Below are 21574 nucleotides of genomic sequence, written 5' to 3'. Positions count from 1 at the left end.
CACTGTTTTTATACTTCGTCCTCATCCAAGCGTATTAACAAAAACTTTTTCTGCTGTTGATTTCAAAGGTCCAAATTTATAAAGGCTATTTCTACATGTAGAATAATGTTTGGTCATGAGTTTTTTAATTTGAAACGTATTCTCTTTTCTAACGCATATTTTCAACACAAATTATGTATAGAGATGAAGTTTAAGTAAGTTAGTTAGTATGCGAAATTTCAGAAATAATGCTCCAGCAATTACCTATGCCTACGCATTTATAAATAGCTAGAAACCGCTCTTTTATATTCAGGGTAATACCACGAAACGTCTTTACTTACATATTAATATCTTTTAAATTTAAAATATATAGGTACATACATAGTTTAAATCTCAATTCTATCATTAAGCGAAACAGCTGAACATAGCCTATCAGTCTTATTAAGACTGTTGGCTCTATCTATCCCGCAAGGGATATAGACGTGACTGTATGTATGTCAATAGACATAAACATATACAGGTTCGTTGAAGATAAAAGAAACTGGGTCACATAAGTAACTCGGCATTACCCTGATCTTATTGTCCGGAACTGCGTAATTGAATCAGACCCAACAAAACTGGAGTCTTTTAGGACGCTAGTCGCCAGTACAATCACGTATTCCATTGCATTCTTAGATTAGTCAGCTTATATTGTTACCGAATCTATAAATTCTGTCCACATTTGAACAACGATAGACATCAGTGAAGGCTCTTCATCATTTCATTCAACTTTATCAGCTTGTGATAAGGTTTGAGTTTGCTCATCGAATCCTTTAAGGTAATGACGTAGATTGTCCATAATTACGAAAAAGGAAACCATTATCATACAATTGCAGTGCACGTCATAAAATTGTATGAAGTGTATGATGTTCCGTTGCGGTGTAGTGATGGGACAACATCGGAGTTTTGTTAAAAAAATCGGGAAATGTCATGAAGCGAACTCTAAGAATATAATACATACATATAGTCACGTCTATATTCTTTGCGGGGTACACAGAGCCAACAGTCTTGTTAAGACTGATAGGCCACGTTCAGCTGTTTGGCTTAATGCTAGAATTGAGATTCAAAAAGTGACAGTTTGCTAACCCGTCGCCTATAAAAAGAATCACAAATTTATAAGCCTATTTCTTAGTCGCATCTTATGACATCCATGGGAATGAGACAGAGTGGTCCTTTTTTTTTTTATTGGTACCGGGAACGACACGGCACAAATAGATATATTTAGAATTTGTACAACATCGTCTCAATGACGGTAAATGAAAGTGAGTTTATCACATTTCTTTCGAGACGCGAACGAAATACGCTCCTAAAAGCTTTTTCTTTTCTTCCTTAAAAATAAATATAATAAAGGGAACATAAATAATTTCTCTGTAACATGAACTTTGACGTGTGTTATGCTAGCTTTCAAGTGAAAATTATGTTTATTATTTAACATAGCTGGGTTAATAATAATACAGAATTTTCGTATAATATTGATCTCAAGATAGGCTGATAAACTTAGAGTTCTATTTGGTGATGGGCTAGCAACATGCCATTATCTCACTCTCAAGTCCATAAAGCCAACCAGCTGAAAGGCCTTCAAATTTTTCGAGATTGTTGGCTCTGTCTACCCTACCTCTATATTTAAGTTACATTTCGATTTCTATAGGTATGTATAACCGTATAATTTTTCCATAATTTTCTTTAAACTCGTATTTACTTATTTGTTATCACTACATTAAGTAATAAAACAAAATTAATTATTTTTCTGCTACATGTCTCTTTAATATTATATTTTATCTTATTTCGTTTTTAATATTCAATGAACTATTGAGTTTTCTATCAAGCATTAGCGACCAAAAATATATAAAATCTAAAACAAGTTTATTGAAAAATATCTTAACCTTGTTTATTAAACAGTCACGAACCAAAAAACCATTTCAAAACAATATGTAAAGAACTTCAATAAAACTGATAACGTGTTGAAATTTCTTAATGAAACAATTTATTAGCAGGTACCGTCTAAAAATAATCCCATCACTAGTCCTGTTACTTTCATAATAGAGCTTCAGTAACAAAACGTGCTCTGGTCATTATACTAGTCAAGGCGTTCGATTAAATAAACATTTATACAACGGAAAATAACAAAGATATTATTGCATTTTAATAACATTCCAAATTAAAACCACTCTAATTGATATTATATCGCGCCTTAAAAACAACGTCGTTGGACTAAATATATTTTTCAATGTTCGTTATCGTTGGCATACCGCAGGGGAGTAATTTCGGTCCTATATCATTCATGCCGTTCTAATCCGCCGATGATGGCTCTCAGCGTGAAACAAAAACAACTGAAATAGACAATCTATCGCATTCGACAGCAGTTCAATATTGCCAGTGAATAAAGTTAGATTGATAGTGGATTTGAATTTGAAATTTTTAGTGTTATTGGTGTTATAGAAGGGACAATGGGGTGTCAGTTGACGAAATTGGCTGCCTCGGAGGTGAATCATGATGCTTTGGACCGACCACCTCCCGAGGCGGATCCTAGGTCACCGCTGACCACGAAACAACAATACTGCATGCTGGCTTCGTGGAAAGGAGTCTTCAGGCAAATTGAGAAGACTGGAATTATACTGTTTATAAAGTAAGTAAGGTTTTTTTCTTTTAAAATAATAATGTTATCTGTTCCTGCGCCTCTGTCTCTGTCTGTTCATGCGACTTACGATTTTCATGCAGTTTTTACAAATAGAATAAGGAATTCTTGAAAAATAATCAACTTTTTATTAAACCTTACTACAAAACCCTTTATCATTATCTGCCTTATATTCTTGCTTTTACAATAATAGATATTTATTTATAATAGAAACACCTATCTATAGGGAGTGAATGGTAATGTGGTGTTTTCTTACGTATGAATAAAACCGATTCGCATACCAAACCAAGAGAGTGCATTAAATAAATTTAATCTATACTAATATAATAAAGCTGAAGAGTTTGTTTGTTTGTTTGTTTGTTTGAACGCGCTAATCACAGGAACTACTAATTCGAATTGAAAAATTCTTTTCGTGATGAATAAACCATTTATCGAGGAAGGCTTTAGGCTATATAACATCACGCTGGAACTATTAGGAGCAAAGAAATAATGGAAAAAGTGAAAAAAACGGGGGAATTTATTCAACCTTGAGGGCTTCAATGATGCCCGAAATAACTATTCTACGCGGACGAAGTCGCGGGCACAGCTAGTATATTATAAACCTTTTAATTTTAAGTTGGTAAGTAGCTCAACCGTAATTCAGGCAGGCAGACTAAAGTAAATATTTCTACAGCACATTTTTCAACAATATGCTTCGTTACACTCAGCTAATGGTTAACAAAATAAAGTATTTTTAACTCGCTCGTTTGGTTCAAGGTGAAAATGCTCACCTTTGCAAAATTTTAACCATCAGGACATCCCCACGTCTTCTAGTTTCAAAACACGGGTATGTATACGGGTTTTTTTAGTAACGAGGGTGTTTAATACCTATAAGCCTTTTTACTCATTTCGGTAATCGCTGCCCCTATTTATTTTTGTATACTCGTATTGTTTATCTATTGTAGTTTTTTATATGTATATTATAATTATTTTATTTTATATTTTGCGTAGGTATAAATATATTTATTTAGTTGACCCCACATAAAGTTCTCTGTCAGACCCAATGGTTGACTGGTAGATAATGCTTCTAGCATTACGAGTAAGTCCGCCAATTGTGCTAATACATTTGTATTTTGTGCAATGAAATTTAAATAAATAAATTAATTAACACTTACACTGACACTATAAAAACGTATTAATTCATTTTTTTCGGGGCAAATTACACAGATTTAGTTAGCGTCGTAGTATATTATCCCGTATTGTACGGGATTCGAACCCGGGACCTCCGGTGTCACAGACAAGCGTACTACCGCTGCGCCACAGAGGCCGTCATAATGCATCATGCATTACATAATTACATAATAAGTATATAGGTATTTGTTTGAATTATGTACTAGGGATTTCTATACTAATATTGTAAAGCTGAAGAGTTTCTTCTGTTTGTTTGTTTGTTTGTTTAAACGCGCTAATCTCAGAAACTACTGAACCGATTTGAATAATTCTTTCACTGTTAGATAGTCTATTTATCGAGGAAGGCTATAGGCTACATTTTATCCCGGATTTCCTACGGGAAACGTCGACAATGCAGGTGAAAGTTGAATGAGTCGATCATCTGCGAGCTTTCCACGCGAACGCTGCGCAAACCAACAAAGATATAGTAAAACAATGTACTAAAGATGTGAAGTACTCATTTTTTGCCACAAAAAAGTCCGCGAGAGCATATATCTATCTCTTAAGGTTTACTTACAATAACCACTTTTATGTTCATTTTTTAAGATTATTTTTTCCTTATAAACATAAGTTATTTTGAAACCAATTTTCTTTAATTCAGTATTAATCCTTATCCAAATAAATATGTTTATTACTTTCGGTTTTCATGTAGACTAAAATTGCCATTTACAGTATATAAATCAGACGAATAGGTTTTGAGATATAGTCGTTATAAGCAATTTGCAGCGAAACATTTAATACGGCGTTCTTTCTAATACGCGTGACCGCCTGACCTGTAAATATGATGCCCAAAATAACTATTCCACGCGGACGAAGTCGCGGGCACAGCTAGTTCTATATATGTGTGTGTCCATTTATGCCTTAATTTCTCATCAAAACTAACTCACATTCCATAATCTGGGTTGATTAATATCGCATAAATGTGTTATTAATTGTGATGTGTTAGTCAATTAGTATGCGTATGATTTAGTTATTAGTAAATGTTTGAAGATAAAATCTTAACTGGTTTTAAAGAAATTGGTGCCTTTTCCATTGATGTCGTAAAAGGCTATTACGGCAAAGGCTTATAAACCTGGGTTTCTTCCTGTGCCGTGTGGTTTCAAACACCAAGAGAAAAAAATAATAAATAATAGGACCACTCCGTCTCTTTCCCATGGATTTCGTAAAAGGCGACTAAGGGGCTTGTGAACTTGGGATTCATCTTTTAGGCAAAGGCCTAGCAACCTGTCACTCTTGAATCTCAATTCTATCATTAAGCCAAACAGCTAAATGTGGCCTGTCAGTTTTTAAAGACTTTTAGCTCTGTCTAACCCGTGGAGGATAAAGACGTGATTATTTGTTTGTATATATGTGTACTCCAGATATTTCCATTGTAATAACAATAAAAACCATACGTAGACGTCTAGGTCATAACGTTCTTGTATCATATTTATGTCTATTTTTTACGACGTAAAATATTCTTTATTACTTTCCTCAGTGATGTTTCGTAAAGATCATTGTATTGCGCAATTACTACTGACCATGACGAAGATTGACTAACTGACTTTGAGATTGTTGGTATATTTATGTTTTCTTGTACCGTGTGGTTCCCGCGGCAAAAATAAACAAAAAAAAAATAGGACCACTCCATCTCGTTCCAATGGATGTCGTAAAAGCCGACTAAGGGATAGGCTTATAAACTTGGGATTCTTCTTTTAGGCGATTGGCTAGCAACCTGTCACTATTTGAATCTCAATTCCATCATAAAGCCAAACAGCTGAACGTGGCCCATCAGTCTTTTCAAGACTGTTGGCTCTGTCTACCCCGCAAGGGATATAGACGTGATTATAAGTATGTACGTTTATGTTTTCTTCCTCCCGGCTTTAGTCCCGGTTGCATCCTCAGCTCACCAGTTATACAGCTGAACGTGGCCATTCAGTGTCAAACTGTTGGCTCTGTCTACCTCGCATGGGAATAGACGTAACTATATGAATAATATAGAGTCTTGAAACGATTGATAGGCCACGTTTAGCTGAATGTCTTAATAACTTGGATAGGACTAATAAAGATTATATTACAATTAAATACATAAATAATAAATAGTTACATACGGAACAAATTACACAGATTGTGTTAGCTTACATACTTGGCTTATCAGCCTTTTCAAGACTTTCGGCTCTGCCTACCCCGCAAGGGATATAGACGTGATCATATGAATAATGACTGAATGATGGCAGTGAAAGGTTGCTAAGGTATCTAAGTATAGCCTAAAATGAGATACACTATTTTTTTAACCAGACCAGAAAAGAATATATTTTCTTGTTTTTTTATTATTGGTATAAATAAATTAAAGTGTTCTTGAGCTACGTCAGCACAGACAGTAAATAAGTGCTGCATCAGTCCTTAGAGAGACATTTGTATTCGTGTCGCGACCAGCCATTTTATTTTCTACAAGCAGACTGGATTATGAGATAAACTGCAAGTAGAAAGGGTCTTTATATGTTCTTTTTGCGGACTAAACAAATTATGTGAGGAGAATGTACTGTCTAAATTGTTGTAGAATCTACGAGTATTTTGTCATTGCGTTAAGCAATGATAAATGCATTGTGTCGATTTATTACATAAATATATAAGGGAAAAATTACACTGATTGAGTTAGCCTCGAAGTAAGTTCGAGACTTGTGTTACGAGTTATTAACTCAACGATAATATTATTTCTAATAAATACTTATATAGATAAACATCCAAGACGCAGGCCACTCGGAGCAAGTTCGTTTCTCATCATGCCCTGGCCGGGATTCGAACCCGGGACCCCCGGTGTCACAGACAAGCGCACTACCGCTGCGCCACAGAGGCCGTGAAAATGGCAAAAAGGCCGCCGTTTATTGTTATAAGTATATTTGGACATAAATAAATAAATTGATTTGGAATTCTTCTTATAGGCGATGTGCTAGCAACCTGTCACTATTTGAATCTCAATTCTATTATTAAGCCTTACAGTTGAACGTGGCCTGTCAATCTTTCAAGACTGCTGGCTCTGTCTACCACGCAAGGAATATAGACGTGATTATATATTTATAGTCTGGACGAGGACATAGTGTTCTTTTCATCCCAAAGAAAACTATAATTCCCTTGGGATTTGCGAAAGTCCTGTATTCTTTTGTAGGTGGCGCTAATTCAGCGCGGGAGCGCAGCTTCTCCCGTTAATAAAGCTAGTTTCACACGATTAACAATTTTTACTACTTTGGTAATTTTATATCTCTATAATTCTCTCTCTCTCTTTCTCATTATAACCGAATCCGGACTAGACTCTACACGCAAAATGTACCCCACATTTTGCGTATAGAGTCCAGTCCGGATATACAGTCGCAAAATGTACCCTAGTCGCAAAATGTACCCTAGTCGCAAAATGTACCCTAGTCGCTAAATGTACCCTAGTCGCAAAATGAACCCTAATCGCAAAATGTACCTTAGTCGCAAAATGTACTCTAGTCGCAAAATGTACCCTAGTCGCAAAATGTACCCTAGTCGCAATGTACCCTAGTCGCAAAATGTACCCTAGTCGCAAAATGTATCTTAGTCGTAAAATGTCAATATTCCTTTAGCGAAATGACCATTCGACATTCGTCCTCGTGTGAAAGATGCCTCACTGAAATGTGATTTTCCGAATCCCGTCTATGCCCCGAGGTAACTTCTATTTATATACCTACCGGTAAACTGGTTAATTTTAGAATAGACTGAATGGAGACTGAATACTGAATCACTTAAATTATTCAATCGAGTTAGGTTGTAGCTTGATATAGAATGCGCTTAACAGCTTTTTTATACTATCTTCAATGGGAATTATATTGGTATAAATAAACAAGGCCGTGTGGTTTCCGGCACCAGTAAAAAAAATAGGACCACTCCGTCTCGTTCCCATGGATGTCGTAAAAGGCGATAGGCTTATAAACTTGGGATTCATCTTTTAGGCGATGGGCTAGCAACCTGTCACTATTTGAAATTCTATCATGAAACCTAACAGCTGAACGTGGCCTATCAGTCTTTTAAGACTGCTGGCTCTGTCTACCCCGCAAGGGATATAGACGTAATTTTATGTATGTATGTAGGTGAGTGTACATCGTACGTTGACGAACGTACTTTGATCAAATCGGGGATATCCTAGCAAGTGGTCAGTGTACTTCAAACCGACTATCGCAGACCATTTGCAATTTTAGGAGGTGTTAGCAAAAGTTGTATGGTCAGTCTTCAAAAATAACTAAATAACAACACTAAGATAATTTGAGGTTGAAGAAAATGCTTCAGTGTAGTTTGTTGCCGCTTCTTCTGCACTGACGCTTTGGTAGCGGCAGTGAACTCAGGTTCAAATAATTTATTCGCCATCAACCAATGTTGTGAAACCAAAAGATATGACAATTATTATTAGTGATTATTATATGTATGGATATCTGAAATTTCCCATAATAATAAATAAACTACCTTATACTGTAGAAAATGTATTTGCAAAGAAAGAACGTATAACTTCATTTCTGACATGGGTTTGTTTATTTTATTATCAAGAAATGAACGACCGACATCGTAAGAAACCTAAGCCCTTGTCTTCCAAAAGCTGACCATGTCACAACGGTATCAACTTGGCCCACTGGTTATTAATGACTGGGCTACAAAACACAATACCCGAGTAAAATTATAAACGCATGTGTATATTATATTTTCCATTTTGTAGGTGAAGTGGCACCGATTAAAAAAAAAAATAGGGACACTCCTTCTCTTTCCCATGGATGTCGTAAAAAGGCGACTAAGGGATAGGCTTATAAACTTGAGATTTTTCTTTTAGGCGATGGGCTAGCAACCTGTCACTATTTGAATCTCAGTTCTATCATTAAGCCAAATAGCTGAACGTGGCCATTCAGTCTTTTCAAGACTGTTGGCTCTGTCTACCCCGCAAGGGATATAGACGTGACCATATGTATGTATGTATGTATGTATTTTATATTATACTTTCCGTGAGACACGTGTAATCGAGGCTTAAACTTGTTACGCATATATCTTTAGAATCCTTATTTACTGTTCCATTACTACTAAGAGAATAAGTACCTGCACCTAGTGAAAAAATCATGACTTGCAGAGTAGCAGATGACTCGAGCACTTAAACAAAAATTCGGACGCCATCAAATCATTCAGCAGTAAGACATTATGTAAGTACAAAACCAGACAAAATCTGAAATTAAAAACAGCTTTGGCCAAATAAATATGTGGTACAAACTACTTTCTTTTTTCAGATTTTGTCTTTTAAATATTAAAGTATCGTTCGAACCTTCTTTCTGACTGTACAAAACAATTTGTTCCTAATACAATGTCCGAATAATTAAGTGTCCGAGTCGCCAGCAACTCGATACGCGCAGATTTTAAGGATTTTAACTTTTTATCTCTTTTTATCGCATTTTATCTCATATTATCTCATATTATCTCATATTATCTCATATTATCTCATATTATCTCATATTATCTCATATTATCTCATATTATCTCATATTATCTCATATTATCTCATATTATCTCATATTATCTCATATTATCTCATATTATCTCATATTATCTCATATTATCTCATATTATCTCATATTATCTCATTTTATCTCATTTTATCTCATTTTATCTCATTTTATCTCATTTTATCTCATATTATCTCATATTATCTCATTTTATCTCATTTTATCTCATTTTATCTCATATTATCTCATTTTATCTCATATTATCTCATTCCGTCTCTATTTTATTTTACTTGATTTTATTTTTATAATATAAGGATATACATAGATGATGCTTGCGAAAGTTCAGGCAAAGAATATCCTGAACTGCAGAGCTTACGTGAAAAAAGTGATTAATGGTGGATGATGCTAAAAACGTATGCAGGGATCAAAAACATTTTTATCTATTACGAAAATGTGGGAAATATCTCAAAAAGTCAGCAAGTAGGCCGGCTAGGAAATATTTAAGCCGCCGTCATTACTGTGACTATTGTGTCTGAAGTCTAGACTAAGTGTGGAACAAACATAAAAAAGTTTTTGTACGGCGTCATAAGTACGAAGTTATAGAACTCTATTTGCTATTTAGTTAAATTGCTTGCCGTGTGGTTCCCGGCACCAATATAAAAAAGAAGAGGACCACTCTATCTTTTTCCATTGGATGTCGTAAAAGGCGACTAAGGAATAGGCTTGTAAACTTGTGATTCTTCTTTTAGGCGATGGGCTAGCAACCTGTCACTATTTGAACTCAATTCTATCATTAAGCCTAACAGCTGAACGTGGAATGTCTGTAAAGACAGACAAAAAACAAAGAGTGCTGGCTCTGTCTACCCTGCCGACGTGATTTAATGAAATATTAACAGAAGAATACGCGTGAAAGGAAAACAAACAAACTTTCGCATTCACAATATTATTTAGGATGAAAAGTGACATGTTATTACGAACCTCGAGCTCGAGGCAAAGGTAAAATTTTTGTCTCCAAATACTTACCCTCATAATTTTACCCCGGTAAGAGACTACGTAATTAATCTTTCGAGGATTTTGATAAAATATACCTACTCGCGAAGCAATTCCTCTTCCAAAAATATCTTCGCAACATTGGGACGGGTCGTTAATTTTTAATTAATATGATGGAATTAAACATTGGAGATGTAGGTACATACTTTGTTTATATGGTGTCAAATTGAGTGACCGGATAAGAAACAGCGTGTTAAGGGAATGTTGTGATGTGAAAGAAGACGTAGGAATAGATAGCCGTGTGGTTCCCGGCACCAATACAGAATAGAATTGGACCACTCCATTCCTGTCCCATGAATGTCGTAAAAGGCAACTAAGGGATAGGCTTACAAACTTGGCATTCTTCTTTTAGGCGATGGGCTAGCAACCTGTCACTATTTAAATCTTAATTCTATTATCAAGCCAAATAGCTGAACGTGGCCTATCAAAACTGTTGGCTCTGTCTAGCCCACAAGGGATATAGACGAGACCATATGTATGTATGTATGTAACAGGAATAGAAAAGGGTATGTTAAGATGGTTTGGTCATGTGGAGAGGATGAATGAAAGCTGGTTGACTAAACAAATATATAAGGAAAGTGTGGAGGGAATGGTCGGAGCGGGAAGGCCTAGACGTACGTATCTTGATCAAATTAAGGACGTCCTGGCAAAAGGTCAGGTCAAGAGTACCCAAAACCGCCGAGCTTGCATGAAGCGAGTAATGAATAAGCATGAAGCGAAAGAAGTATACAAAGATCGTGGCAACTGGAAAGATGTAGTCTCTGCCTACCTACTCCGGAAAAAAGGCGTGATTTTATGTATGTATGTATGTACTTTGTTCTACAAAAACATACCTACTTTAAACTTACCTAGATGTAATTTATACATTTAATGCGACACTGACTTACGGTCTATCATATCTCAGAAAAATGTTTTAAATGTTTTAAAATCAGATTAACACTAACAGTGCCGTGTGGTTCCCGGCACCAATAGAAAAAAGAATAGGACCACTCCATCTATCTCCCATGGACGTCTTAAAAGGCGACTAAGGGGTACGCTTATAAACTTGGGATTCTTCTTTTAGGCGATGGGCTAGCAACCTGTCACTATTTGAATCTCAATTCTATCTTAAAGCCAAATAGCTGAACGTGGCCTATCAGTCTTTAAAAGACTGTTGGCTCTGTCTACCTCGCAAGGGATATAGACGTGATTATATGTATGTATGTATTAACACTAACAGCCATAGGCCTATATATAACGATGCCTTAAATAATGAAACGCTTTTCCACAAAGCGGTCACCAGGGAAAAGTCCTAAAACCCTGCGTAATTCCACGAAATTTTACCAAGCACTTAAACAAGGATTCAGTTAGCAGCCAAAAACCACACGGAAAAAAACGAAGGCTGGGGTGGGGATGGGTCGCGGACACCCTTTTAGCTTGTATTGCGTCCGCTAATTTCTATATACATACAAACATACATATAACGTCTTTATCTTTTACGGGGTAGAACCAAGTCTCGCAAAGACTGAAAGGCCACGTTCAAAATTTCACGTCTTAATCACGTCTATATCCCTTGCGGGGTAAGCAGAGCCAACAGTGTGGAAAAGACTGATATGCCACGTTCAGCTGTCTGGCTTAATGACTGAATTGAGATTCATATAGTAACAGCTTGCTAGCCAGTCGCCTAAAAGAATAATCCCAAGTTTATAAACCAATCCCTTAGTCGCCTTTTACGGCATCCGTGAGAAAGAGATGGATTAGTCCTATTCTTTTTCAATAGGTGCCGCGAACCAAAAGGTACAGAATTTTCAGTTGAAAAAATTTTGAAAAATATCCTTAAAATCTGTCGTAACAACATTTGTTGGTACATTAATTGTTATTCATCCAACAAATGTAGGCACATGTCTACCTTACTTTTATAAAAACATTCGTCCCGACATCAATGCTGTAGACTGAAAAATGACAAATTATCCAGACATTTCCCCCTTAGCGAACCGTGCGTACAATGAAACCGCCAAAACAAATGTTTTTTACGGTGTAGGTAAGCGTTAGCTTAGCTAACTGATGGTTCTACAGGAATGGTCCCCACTGTTACCCATTAACTAGAACTAAGCCACCAAAGATCATGGTCTTTACTAGATAAAAGCTTATATTATTTCTTTAGTTACTTGTTACCCGAGAAAGAGATAGGAACAAAGAAATCCACACACCCCTTTTTATAATACGAGTACATATATATGTATGTACAGATGATAGACGGATTCATATGGATTTATATGTATGGATGCATATAAACCCGTCTCGTCTCTTGTGGAGTAGACAGAGCCAACAGTCTTAAAAATACAGAAAGACCACGTTAAGCTATACCTATTACCTATGGGTTAATGATGTATTACTGAGCAAACTGCCAATACTCATTTATTTAGAGACTTCCTGAATGATCTTATTTTTTGCCAAAATGCGGAAGATTTAACTTACTAAGTTCCAAGAAATAATTTTTTTTAGTATAATTTATGATTTCAAGCGTTTTTCCAAAAGACCGAAAAATTTTGTACGTTTTTGTTAACAGACGGTTTGATAAGGGGTTGAGCCATTGTGACTGTTCTGGGTGCGATTGGGTTTCGTACAAAGACTTGTTCACAATGGGTTTAATCTAACGGTATGCCGGTTCGATGAATGCTTTTTACATTTAAGGTCTATTTTTAGAAGTTTAAGCATAACGGGTTTGCTCATTTTTTAATTAGAACAAAGGATGAGTGTTATTCCCGGCACCAATACAAAAAAAAATAGGACCACTCCATCTCTTTCCCATGGATGTCGTAAAAGGCGACTAAGGGACATGTTTACAAACTTGAGATTCTTTTTTAGGCGATGGGCTAGCAACCTGTCACTATTCGAATCTCAATTCTATCTTAAAGCCAAATAGCTGAACGCGGCCTATCAGTCCGCTCAGGACTGTTGGCTCTGTCTACCCCGCAAGGGATATAGACGTGACTATATGTAGGTATGTATGAGTGTTATTTTTAACCCGACTACGGCGAGGAACAAAAAGGATGGATTTTGGACTGTATCCAAGACACAAGACAGGAAACTGAGCACTATATAATGTAACATCCTGGCAACTTCTTCTTCCTCCTAGCATTAGTCCCGGTTGCACCCTCACCACTCTACAGAGGAGCCCAGGGTATGCCTTCGACCATGGATCCTGAATTGGGAGAGTCAATTTTTTACAAGAAGCGACCTCCGCAACCTTTGCAGAATCTATCTCGTATTGTATCGATAATGATTACAAATTCAGTTGCCTGAATGTGCAGGTTTCCTCACGATGCTTTCCCTCACCGTAAGAGCATCGGTTAGTATACAAACTGATGTAAATAATGCACTTAGTTGTTATTTTCATACATACATACATACATATGATCACGTCTATATCCCATGCGGAGTAGACAGAGCCAACAGTCTTGAAGACTAAATGGCCACGTTCAGCTATTTGGCTGAGATTAAATTAGTGACAGGTTGCTAACCCATCGCCTAAAAGAAGAATCCCAAGTTTATAAGCCTATCCCTTAGTCGCCTTTTACGACATCCATGGGAAAGAGATGGAGTGATCCTATTCTTTTTTGTATTGGTGCCGGGAACCACACGGCACACTTGTTATTTATGATGGATTTATTAGGATTAACTTTTACTATGACCGGATACAACAAAACAGGAACTACAGAGAGAGCGAAAGTAAGTTGTTACAGATAAAACAAAAGTAAAAGTGTTGCCGAGAAGGCGCCAAATTTAAATTAACATTTTAACACACCGTGTGGTTCCCGGAACCAATACAAAAAATAATAGGACTACTCCATCTCTTTCCCGCAGATGTCGTAAAAGGCGACTAAGGGATAGGCTTACAAACTTGGGATTCTTTTTTGGGCGATGAGCTAGCAACCTGTCACTATTTGAATCTCAATTCTATCATTAATTTAAATAGCTGAACGTGGCCATTCAGTCTTTTCAAGACTGTTGGCCCTGTCTACCCCGCAAGGGATATAGACGTGATTATATGTATGTATGTATGTTTTTCCCCACACATATTCAATCCATTTGATTCTGGTGAGATTAAAAGTGTAAATAAGGCAGACTCCCGCGCTAGTTTCATTATGTCTTTGACATTTCTCATTACGCGCCTGTAAAGATGGCTAGTGTAGGTATTTATTCAGTCTTGAGCCATATTGTTGATGTTAGGGTTACGTAAAAATGTGATAATACCTCAATAGATTTTATAACAAATTTTCTCTAATTCCATTGCGATTTAATTAATAATATATTCGTATTGAAATAACTAGTTCTACATTCATTCATGTTTTTTAATGTAGACAATGTGCATTCGTCCATGATTTAGATTTAAGAGATCTATATTTGTATATTGACGTCCGATGAAAATGCTGCTGTGTAGTTTGTTCCGCCGCTTCTTCTACACATGCGCTTTGGAAGCGATAGTAGTTATAATTAGATTTAAGTGATGTGATGTCAATAAGTGATACCTTGTATCCAATTTTGAAATTAAATCTATTCTATTCTATTCTAAAGAATGCATTCTTTATGTAATTAATTAAATATCAATTCCATCATAAAGCCATACAGCTGAAGTGGCATTTCAGACAGATGTGACTAATGTATGTATCAAATCCGTAACAAACGAGTGCATAGTAAATAATGTTAAAACTAAACAGATAAAATATCACGTCTTTATCCGTTACAATATTTTAAGATGCACAGCTTTTTTTACGGAACAATTAAAAACTGAAATATTAAACCGACTCACCCTTGGCATATTCTCCAGCCATATCCGAGACTCTTTCTAAATTGTGTTTCTTTTGCAATTTACTTCAAACTCGAGCGGCAGAAGCTTATCGTTATTTAATTTGTATCGCGACAATTTTTCTTTTTATTTTTTTTTATGTTGAATTTAAAGATGTGTCTGCCTAGCCCGAGAAGGATGAATGTTTTTATGCAAACATAAGATCACGCCTCCCCCTGAGGGGTAGGTAGAGATGTCATGTTTCCACTTGCCAAGATCCTTGCACACATCTTTCGCTTCATCCACACTTATAACTATGTAGACAATGTGCATACGTCCATGATTTAGATTTAAGAGATCTATATTTGTATAATATTGACGTCCGATGAAAATGCTGCAGTGTAGTTTGTTTCGCCGCTTCTATATTTTATAGTAGTTATAATTAGATTTAAGTGATGTCAATAAGAGATACCTTGTATCTAATTTTGAAAATAAATCTATTCTATTCTCTTCATGCAAACTCGGCGGTTTTGTGTCATCTTGACCTGACCTTTTGCCCTTTGTATATTTGCTTGGTCAACATATGGTCACGTCTTTATCCCATCCCTTCCGGGGTAGACAGAGCAAACAGTCTTGAAAAGACTGGATGGCCACATTCAGCTATTTGGCTTAATGATAGAATTGAGATTCAAATAGTGACAGGTTGCTAGCCCATCGTTTAAAAAAGAATCCCAAGGTTGTAAGCCTATCCCTTAGTCGCCTTTTACGACATCCATGGGAAAGAGATGGAGTGGTCCTATTCTTTTTTGTAATGGTGCCGGGAACCACACGGCACCATTACAAAAAAGAATTGCTTGGTCAACGTGCTTTCAATTTTATTTAATTTAGTATTTTCTTCCTCCTGGCTTTAATTCCGGTTGCACCCTCACCTCTCTAGAGATGAGCCCGTGGTACGAGTATGCCTTTGAGCATGGATCCTAGATTGGGTGAGTCAGGTTTTTACACGAAACGACTTCTATCTGACCTCCGCAACCCTTGCAGGTAAACCTAACCCGTTTTGTATCCATGGTTACACACCCAGTTGCCTGAATGTGCAGGTTTCCTCACGATGTTACCCTCAACTAGGTTAGTATTTATTTAGTCCCATAATAAAAATCCTTAACCTGTTTCGAAATTTTAGCTAATTTAACGTGTTAAACCAATCTCACAGTAATTTCCTTAACAATGTACCTACAATGAATCTTAAACGAAATTTCTCATCCATGCATTAACACAATTTGTGAAGAGTTGAGTTAATGAACAATATGTACGAGTTGGAACCACAAATGGTTACATATACAAAACAACACACACTTAATGTTACCATTGATGTAAGAATTTGTGGACATTCACTTGATTATACATATATATGTATGTATAATCACGTCTACATCTTTTGCGGGCTAGACAGAGCCAACAGTTTTGAAAAGACTGAAAGACCACGTTCAACTGTATTACTTAATAATAGAATTGAGATTTAAATAGTGACAGGTTGCTAACTTATCGCCCGAAAGAAGAATCCCAATTTATAAGCCAATCCTTTAGTCGCCTTTAACGACTTCCATGGGAACGAAATGGAGTGGTCGTATTCTTTTTTTAAATTGGTGCCGGTTAGTTATTGCTGACGCTTTATAATCTTTTTTCATTAATTCATTTATCCTTTTTTATTATCTATATCTTATATATAAAATTCTCGTGTCACAATGTTCGTTCCCGTACTCCTCCGAAACGGCTTGACCGATTCTCATGAAATTTTGTGAGCATATTGAGTAGGTCTGAGAATCGGCCAACATCTATTTTTCATACCCCTTAGTGATAAGGGTTGTCCACCTTTAACATATTTTTTTAAACTAGAATTTACTTAAAAATTATTTATAAGGCAACACAACGTTTGTCGGGACAGCTATGTAGTTAAATATAAAAAACAAGCTGTCTAATCCAAAAAATCTTAGTCAATGGTTTCCTTCCAAGACAAATCCCGTCCCTCATTACCCATTAATTAAACGCCCTATATTTTCAACTCCCAATGTCTTGAGTGGTTATTAACAACCCTTGTATGATATAAGCGTTGTACAAACAACAATAACAAAAGTTACCACCCGTAAAGGGGGGGAATCACCCCCCTACAAGACGTTTCGACGTCCCATGTGGTTCTAGGAAGTGAGTAAAATTATAATTCAAATTGAAATTGAAATTCAAAATTTTTATTCATTATTATAGGATTATAGGATACTTCATATCGCTTAATAATTGTCAAAACGTATGGTTTAACAACATTGGTTGACGTCAAATAAATTACTTAAAACCAAGTTTTCTGCCGCTTTCAAGGCTTCAGTGCAGAAGATGCGGTAACAAACTGCACCGCAGCATTTTCCTCAACAACGTCAACTTCACAAATTGAAAGTCCTTCCTCCTCCTGGCTTTAGACCCGGTTGCATCCTCACCACTCTGGAGATGACCATTTATCCTGGATTGGGTGAGTCAGGTTTTAACACAAAGCGACTCCCATCTTACCTCTGCAATCTTTGCAGCTCCACTATTTGAGTCTCAATTCTATCTTAAACCCAAATAGCTGAACGAGGCCCATCGGTCTTTTCAAGATTGTTGGCTCTGTCTATCCCGCAAGGGATATAGACGTGACCATTATGTATGTATGTATTTTAACACAAAATAATGTTCATAACTTCGGAAATAGACTTCTTAATGCCTAGCTTTTTCACCACCTGTCACTATTTGAATCTCAATTCCATCATAAAGCCAAACAGCTGAACGTGGCCTATCGGTCTTTTCAAGATTGTTGGCCCTGTCTACCCCGCAAAGGATATAGACGTGATTATATGTATGTATGTATGAGCGAACCCTGGGTAAGCGTTATATAAAGGTATGTACTTCGTATCAATGAAGCATATAATATGAGAAAAATGTCCAAATCCCCTCAGCCGGCCGCAACGCCTTTGTAAATATTTGATTTGTCATTAGTAAGGCGATATTTTCTTCGTCAAGTTCCAAGCTTCGAAAATGTGGGGTGAAAATAATGTACAAATAATGTTATGAATTAAACATAGCTTAGCATTTGGGCTTCTATTGTTATGGATTTTTTTTTGTAATATTTTGAGGTTTTCTTCTCTAAAGCACTGGTAACCACACGGCAAACAGCACAAATAATAAGGCACAAGTTAATAGTAGGAGTCAATTAAGGGAAAGATTAATTTATAAACTTCTTGTAGGAGATGAGCTAGCAACCTGTCACACATTATATTACAAATGCGATAGTCTGTCTGTCTGTTCCGCTTTCACAGCTAAACCGCTGGACCGATTCGAATGGAATTCGGTATACTTATAGTTAATCCGTATTCAAATATAGGTTTTATTTCAAAAATTAATTATTAAATACTAAAATGTAGGTTTAAGCAAAAAGCGAATAACTCGCGGGCGTAGCCGCGGGTAACAAATTAGATTTCAATACAAATGCCTTCATAATGTAATACATTATCGTGTGGTTCCCGGCACCAATAGAACAAAGAATAGGAACACTAAATCTCTTTACTATGGATGTTATAAAAGGTGACTAAGGGATAGGCTTATAAAATAATGATTCTTCTCTTAGGCGATAGGCTAGCAACATGTCATTGTTTGAATCTCAATTCTATCATTAAGCCAAACAGCTGAACGTGGCCTATTGGTCTTTTCGAGACTGTCGGCTCTGTCTACCCCGCAAGGTATAAAAACGTGATTAGTATGTAATACGGCTGCGTGGCCTTTCACGCCCGCAAGAGATATAGACGTGATTGATTTGTATGCATGTATATATGAAAGTAAGTTACTTTAGGCTTACAAATTTGGGATTCATTTTTAGGCGATGGGCTAGCAACCTGTCATTATATGAATCTCAATTCTATCATTAAGCCAAATAGCTGACCGTGGCCATTCAGTCTTTTCAGGACTGGTGGCTCTGTCTGCCCCGCAAGGGATATAGACGAGACTTTATGTATGTAAGTTACATTAGAAACAAAAGTACTCGTAAGTTACTTTGAAAACAAACAAATACTTAAAACAAAAAACATATTTCCATTTCAGGCTATTCGAAGAAAACGAAGACCTTCTTCACTTGTTCGAGAAATTTGGTGAATTGAAGACGAAGGAAGCCTTCGCCATATCACCCGAGCTGGTGGAACATGCGACCAAGGTGATGCACACTCTGGACGAGGGAATCAAAGGACTGGCAGACATTGACACGTTCCTGCTATACATCAGACATGTGGGGGCTACGCATCATCAGGTGCCTGGGTTCAAGGCGGAGAATTTCTGGGTAAGAAGGTGTTAATAGATATTTTACGCGACGTATGATTTCCGGCACTGTAATAAAATAATTAATAAATAAATGTGCCGTGTGGTTCCCGGCACCAATACAAAAAAGAATAGGATCACTCCAACTCTTGCACGTGGATGTCGTAAAAGGCGACTAAGGGATAGGCTTATAAAAATGCGATCCTTTTTTTAGGCGATGGGCTAGCAACCTGTCACTATTTGGATCTCAATTCCATCATTAAGCCGAGCAGCTGATAGTGGCCATTAAGTCGTTTCGGGACTATTGGCTCTATCTACCCCGTAAGTCATATAGACGTGACTATATGTATGTATGTATGTAATAAATAAATATATACGGGACAAATTACACAGATTGAGTTAGCCTCGAAGTAAGTTCGAAACTTGTGTTACGAGATACTTACTCAACAATACTATATTTTATAAGAAATACTTATATAGATAAACATCCAAGACCCAGGCAAATAAGAGAAAGTTCGTTTCTCATCATGCCCTGGCCGGGATTCGAACACGGGACCTCCGGTGACACAGACAAGCGCACTACCGCTGCGCTAGCGCAGAGGCCGTAAAATAAGGAAAGTATCACTATACATCTTTCCCATGGTTATCGTAAAAGACGACTAAGAAAAGGGGAAAGGCACATTCGTCTACTGCAAACCATGACTCAATTATGTTGGGTTTCTCTGTAAAGGTTGCGGAGGTCAGACGGGAGTTGCTTCGTGTAAAATCTGACTCACCCAAACCAGGATCATAGTCAATAAATCCACTTCTCCCTTCCAAAACGCACCGGATATGACCCGGGATTAGCGCCAGCAGGAAATAGAACATACATACATACATACATAAAATCACGCCTCTTTAGGAAATAGAAGATTTTTCTTATTAAAGAAAAATGATACCAAGATACTTTCCAGAGCTTAAAATTTAGCTTCAGTATCTATACTAATATTATAAAGCTGAAGAGTTTGTTTGTTTCTTTGAACGCGCTAATCTCAGGAACTATTGGTTCTACTTGAAAAATTCTGGCTTCAATGATGCCCAAAACAACTATTCCACGCGGACAAAGTCGCGGGCACATACATATATACATACATATGGTCACGTCTATATCCCTTGCGGGGTAGACAGAGCCAACAGTCTGGAAAAGACTGAATGGCCACGTTCAGCTATTTGGCTTAATGATAATTGAGATTCGAATAGTGACAGGTTGCTAGCCTATCGCCTAAAAATGTATCCCAAGTTTGTGAGCCTATCCCTTAGTCGCCTTTTACAACATCCATGGGAAAGAAATAAAGTGGTTCTATTCTTTTTTGTATTGGTGCCGGGAACCACACGGCACAACTAGTAAAATACATATAGAAAATAATCTACCTTTAATACTTTATGCCAAATCTTATCTCAGTAAAAAAATGACACAAAACAGCTTTATAATCTAGGACATTGGTCAATGATCACGTCAAATTTAATGAGAAGTGAAAGCTCGTTAGATAAAATTCACAAAATAATATCAGAATAATTACAATAAGAGATAGGAATTTGATCTAAGTATAATTTCATCTTTCCTCTCTGAATTCATGTCAAAAATAACAAATGAGCAACCCCAATCTGAATAATTTAATTCATCATTGCATTATTTGAAGGTAGAATTGTAAATGGAATATTCTTTTGGCAAAAAAAAAATGAAAATTGATTCACTTCGGTTCACAAAGGTAACGCTGGCGCCGTGAAAAGGTAATAACATTGTGATGTTGGAGAGATGCCATTTTGAAGAATAATTCTATAGACTTCAAAGTGACAATGTAAATGGTTGCAACCTTAGATACAAGGAGAAATGGACTCTTACCTTTCTTGTGCCGTGTGGTTACCGACACTTAATAATAATACATACAAATGGTCACGTCTATATCCCTTGCGGGGTAGACAGAGCCAACAGTCTTGAAAGGACTGAATGGCCACGTTCAGCTATTTGGCTTAATGATAGAATTGAGATTCAAATAGTGACAGGTTGCAAGCCCATCGCCTAAAAAAGAATCTCAAGTTTGTAAGCCTATCCCT

At 36.6% G+C, this 21574-nt stretch overlaps 1 protein-coding gene across 1 annotated transcript in view; it reads left to right on the top strand.

The window, feature by feature from the left end:
* Positions 1-2080: 2080 nt before the first annotated feature.
* Positions 2081-21574, top strand: part of LOC106139604 (neuroglobin) — a 21459-nt gene continuing 1965 nt past the window's right edge. The window contains exons 1-2 of the mRNA XM_013341081.2: positions 2081-2644; positions 19271-19502. Coding sequence (XP_013196535.2) covers positions 2466-2644; positions 19271-19502 — 411 coding nt within the window. The 5' untranslated portion in view covers positions 2081-2465. The remainder of the gene's footprint in view (positions 2645-19270; positions 19503-21574) is intronic.

Source organism: Amyelois transitella, chromosome 15 (genome assembly GCF_032362555.1).
Source record: "Amyelois transitella isolate CPQ chromosome 15, ilAmyTran1.1, whole genome shotgun sequence".
Taxonomy (NCBI): Eukaryota; Metazoa; Arthropoda; class Insecta; order Lepidoptera; family Pyralidae; genus Amyelois; species Amyelois transitella.
Note: the sequence above shows the minus strand (reverse complement) of the source record. Positions and strands in the feature narration are given on the sequence as shown.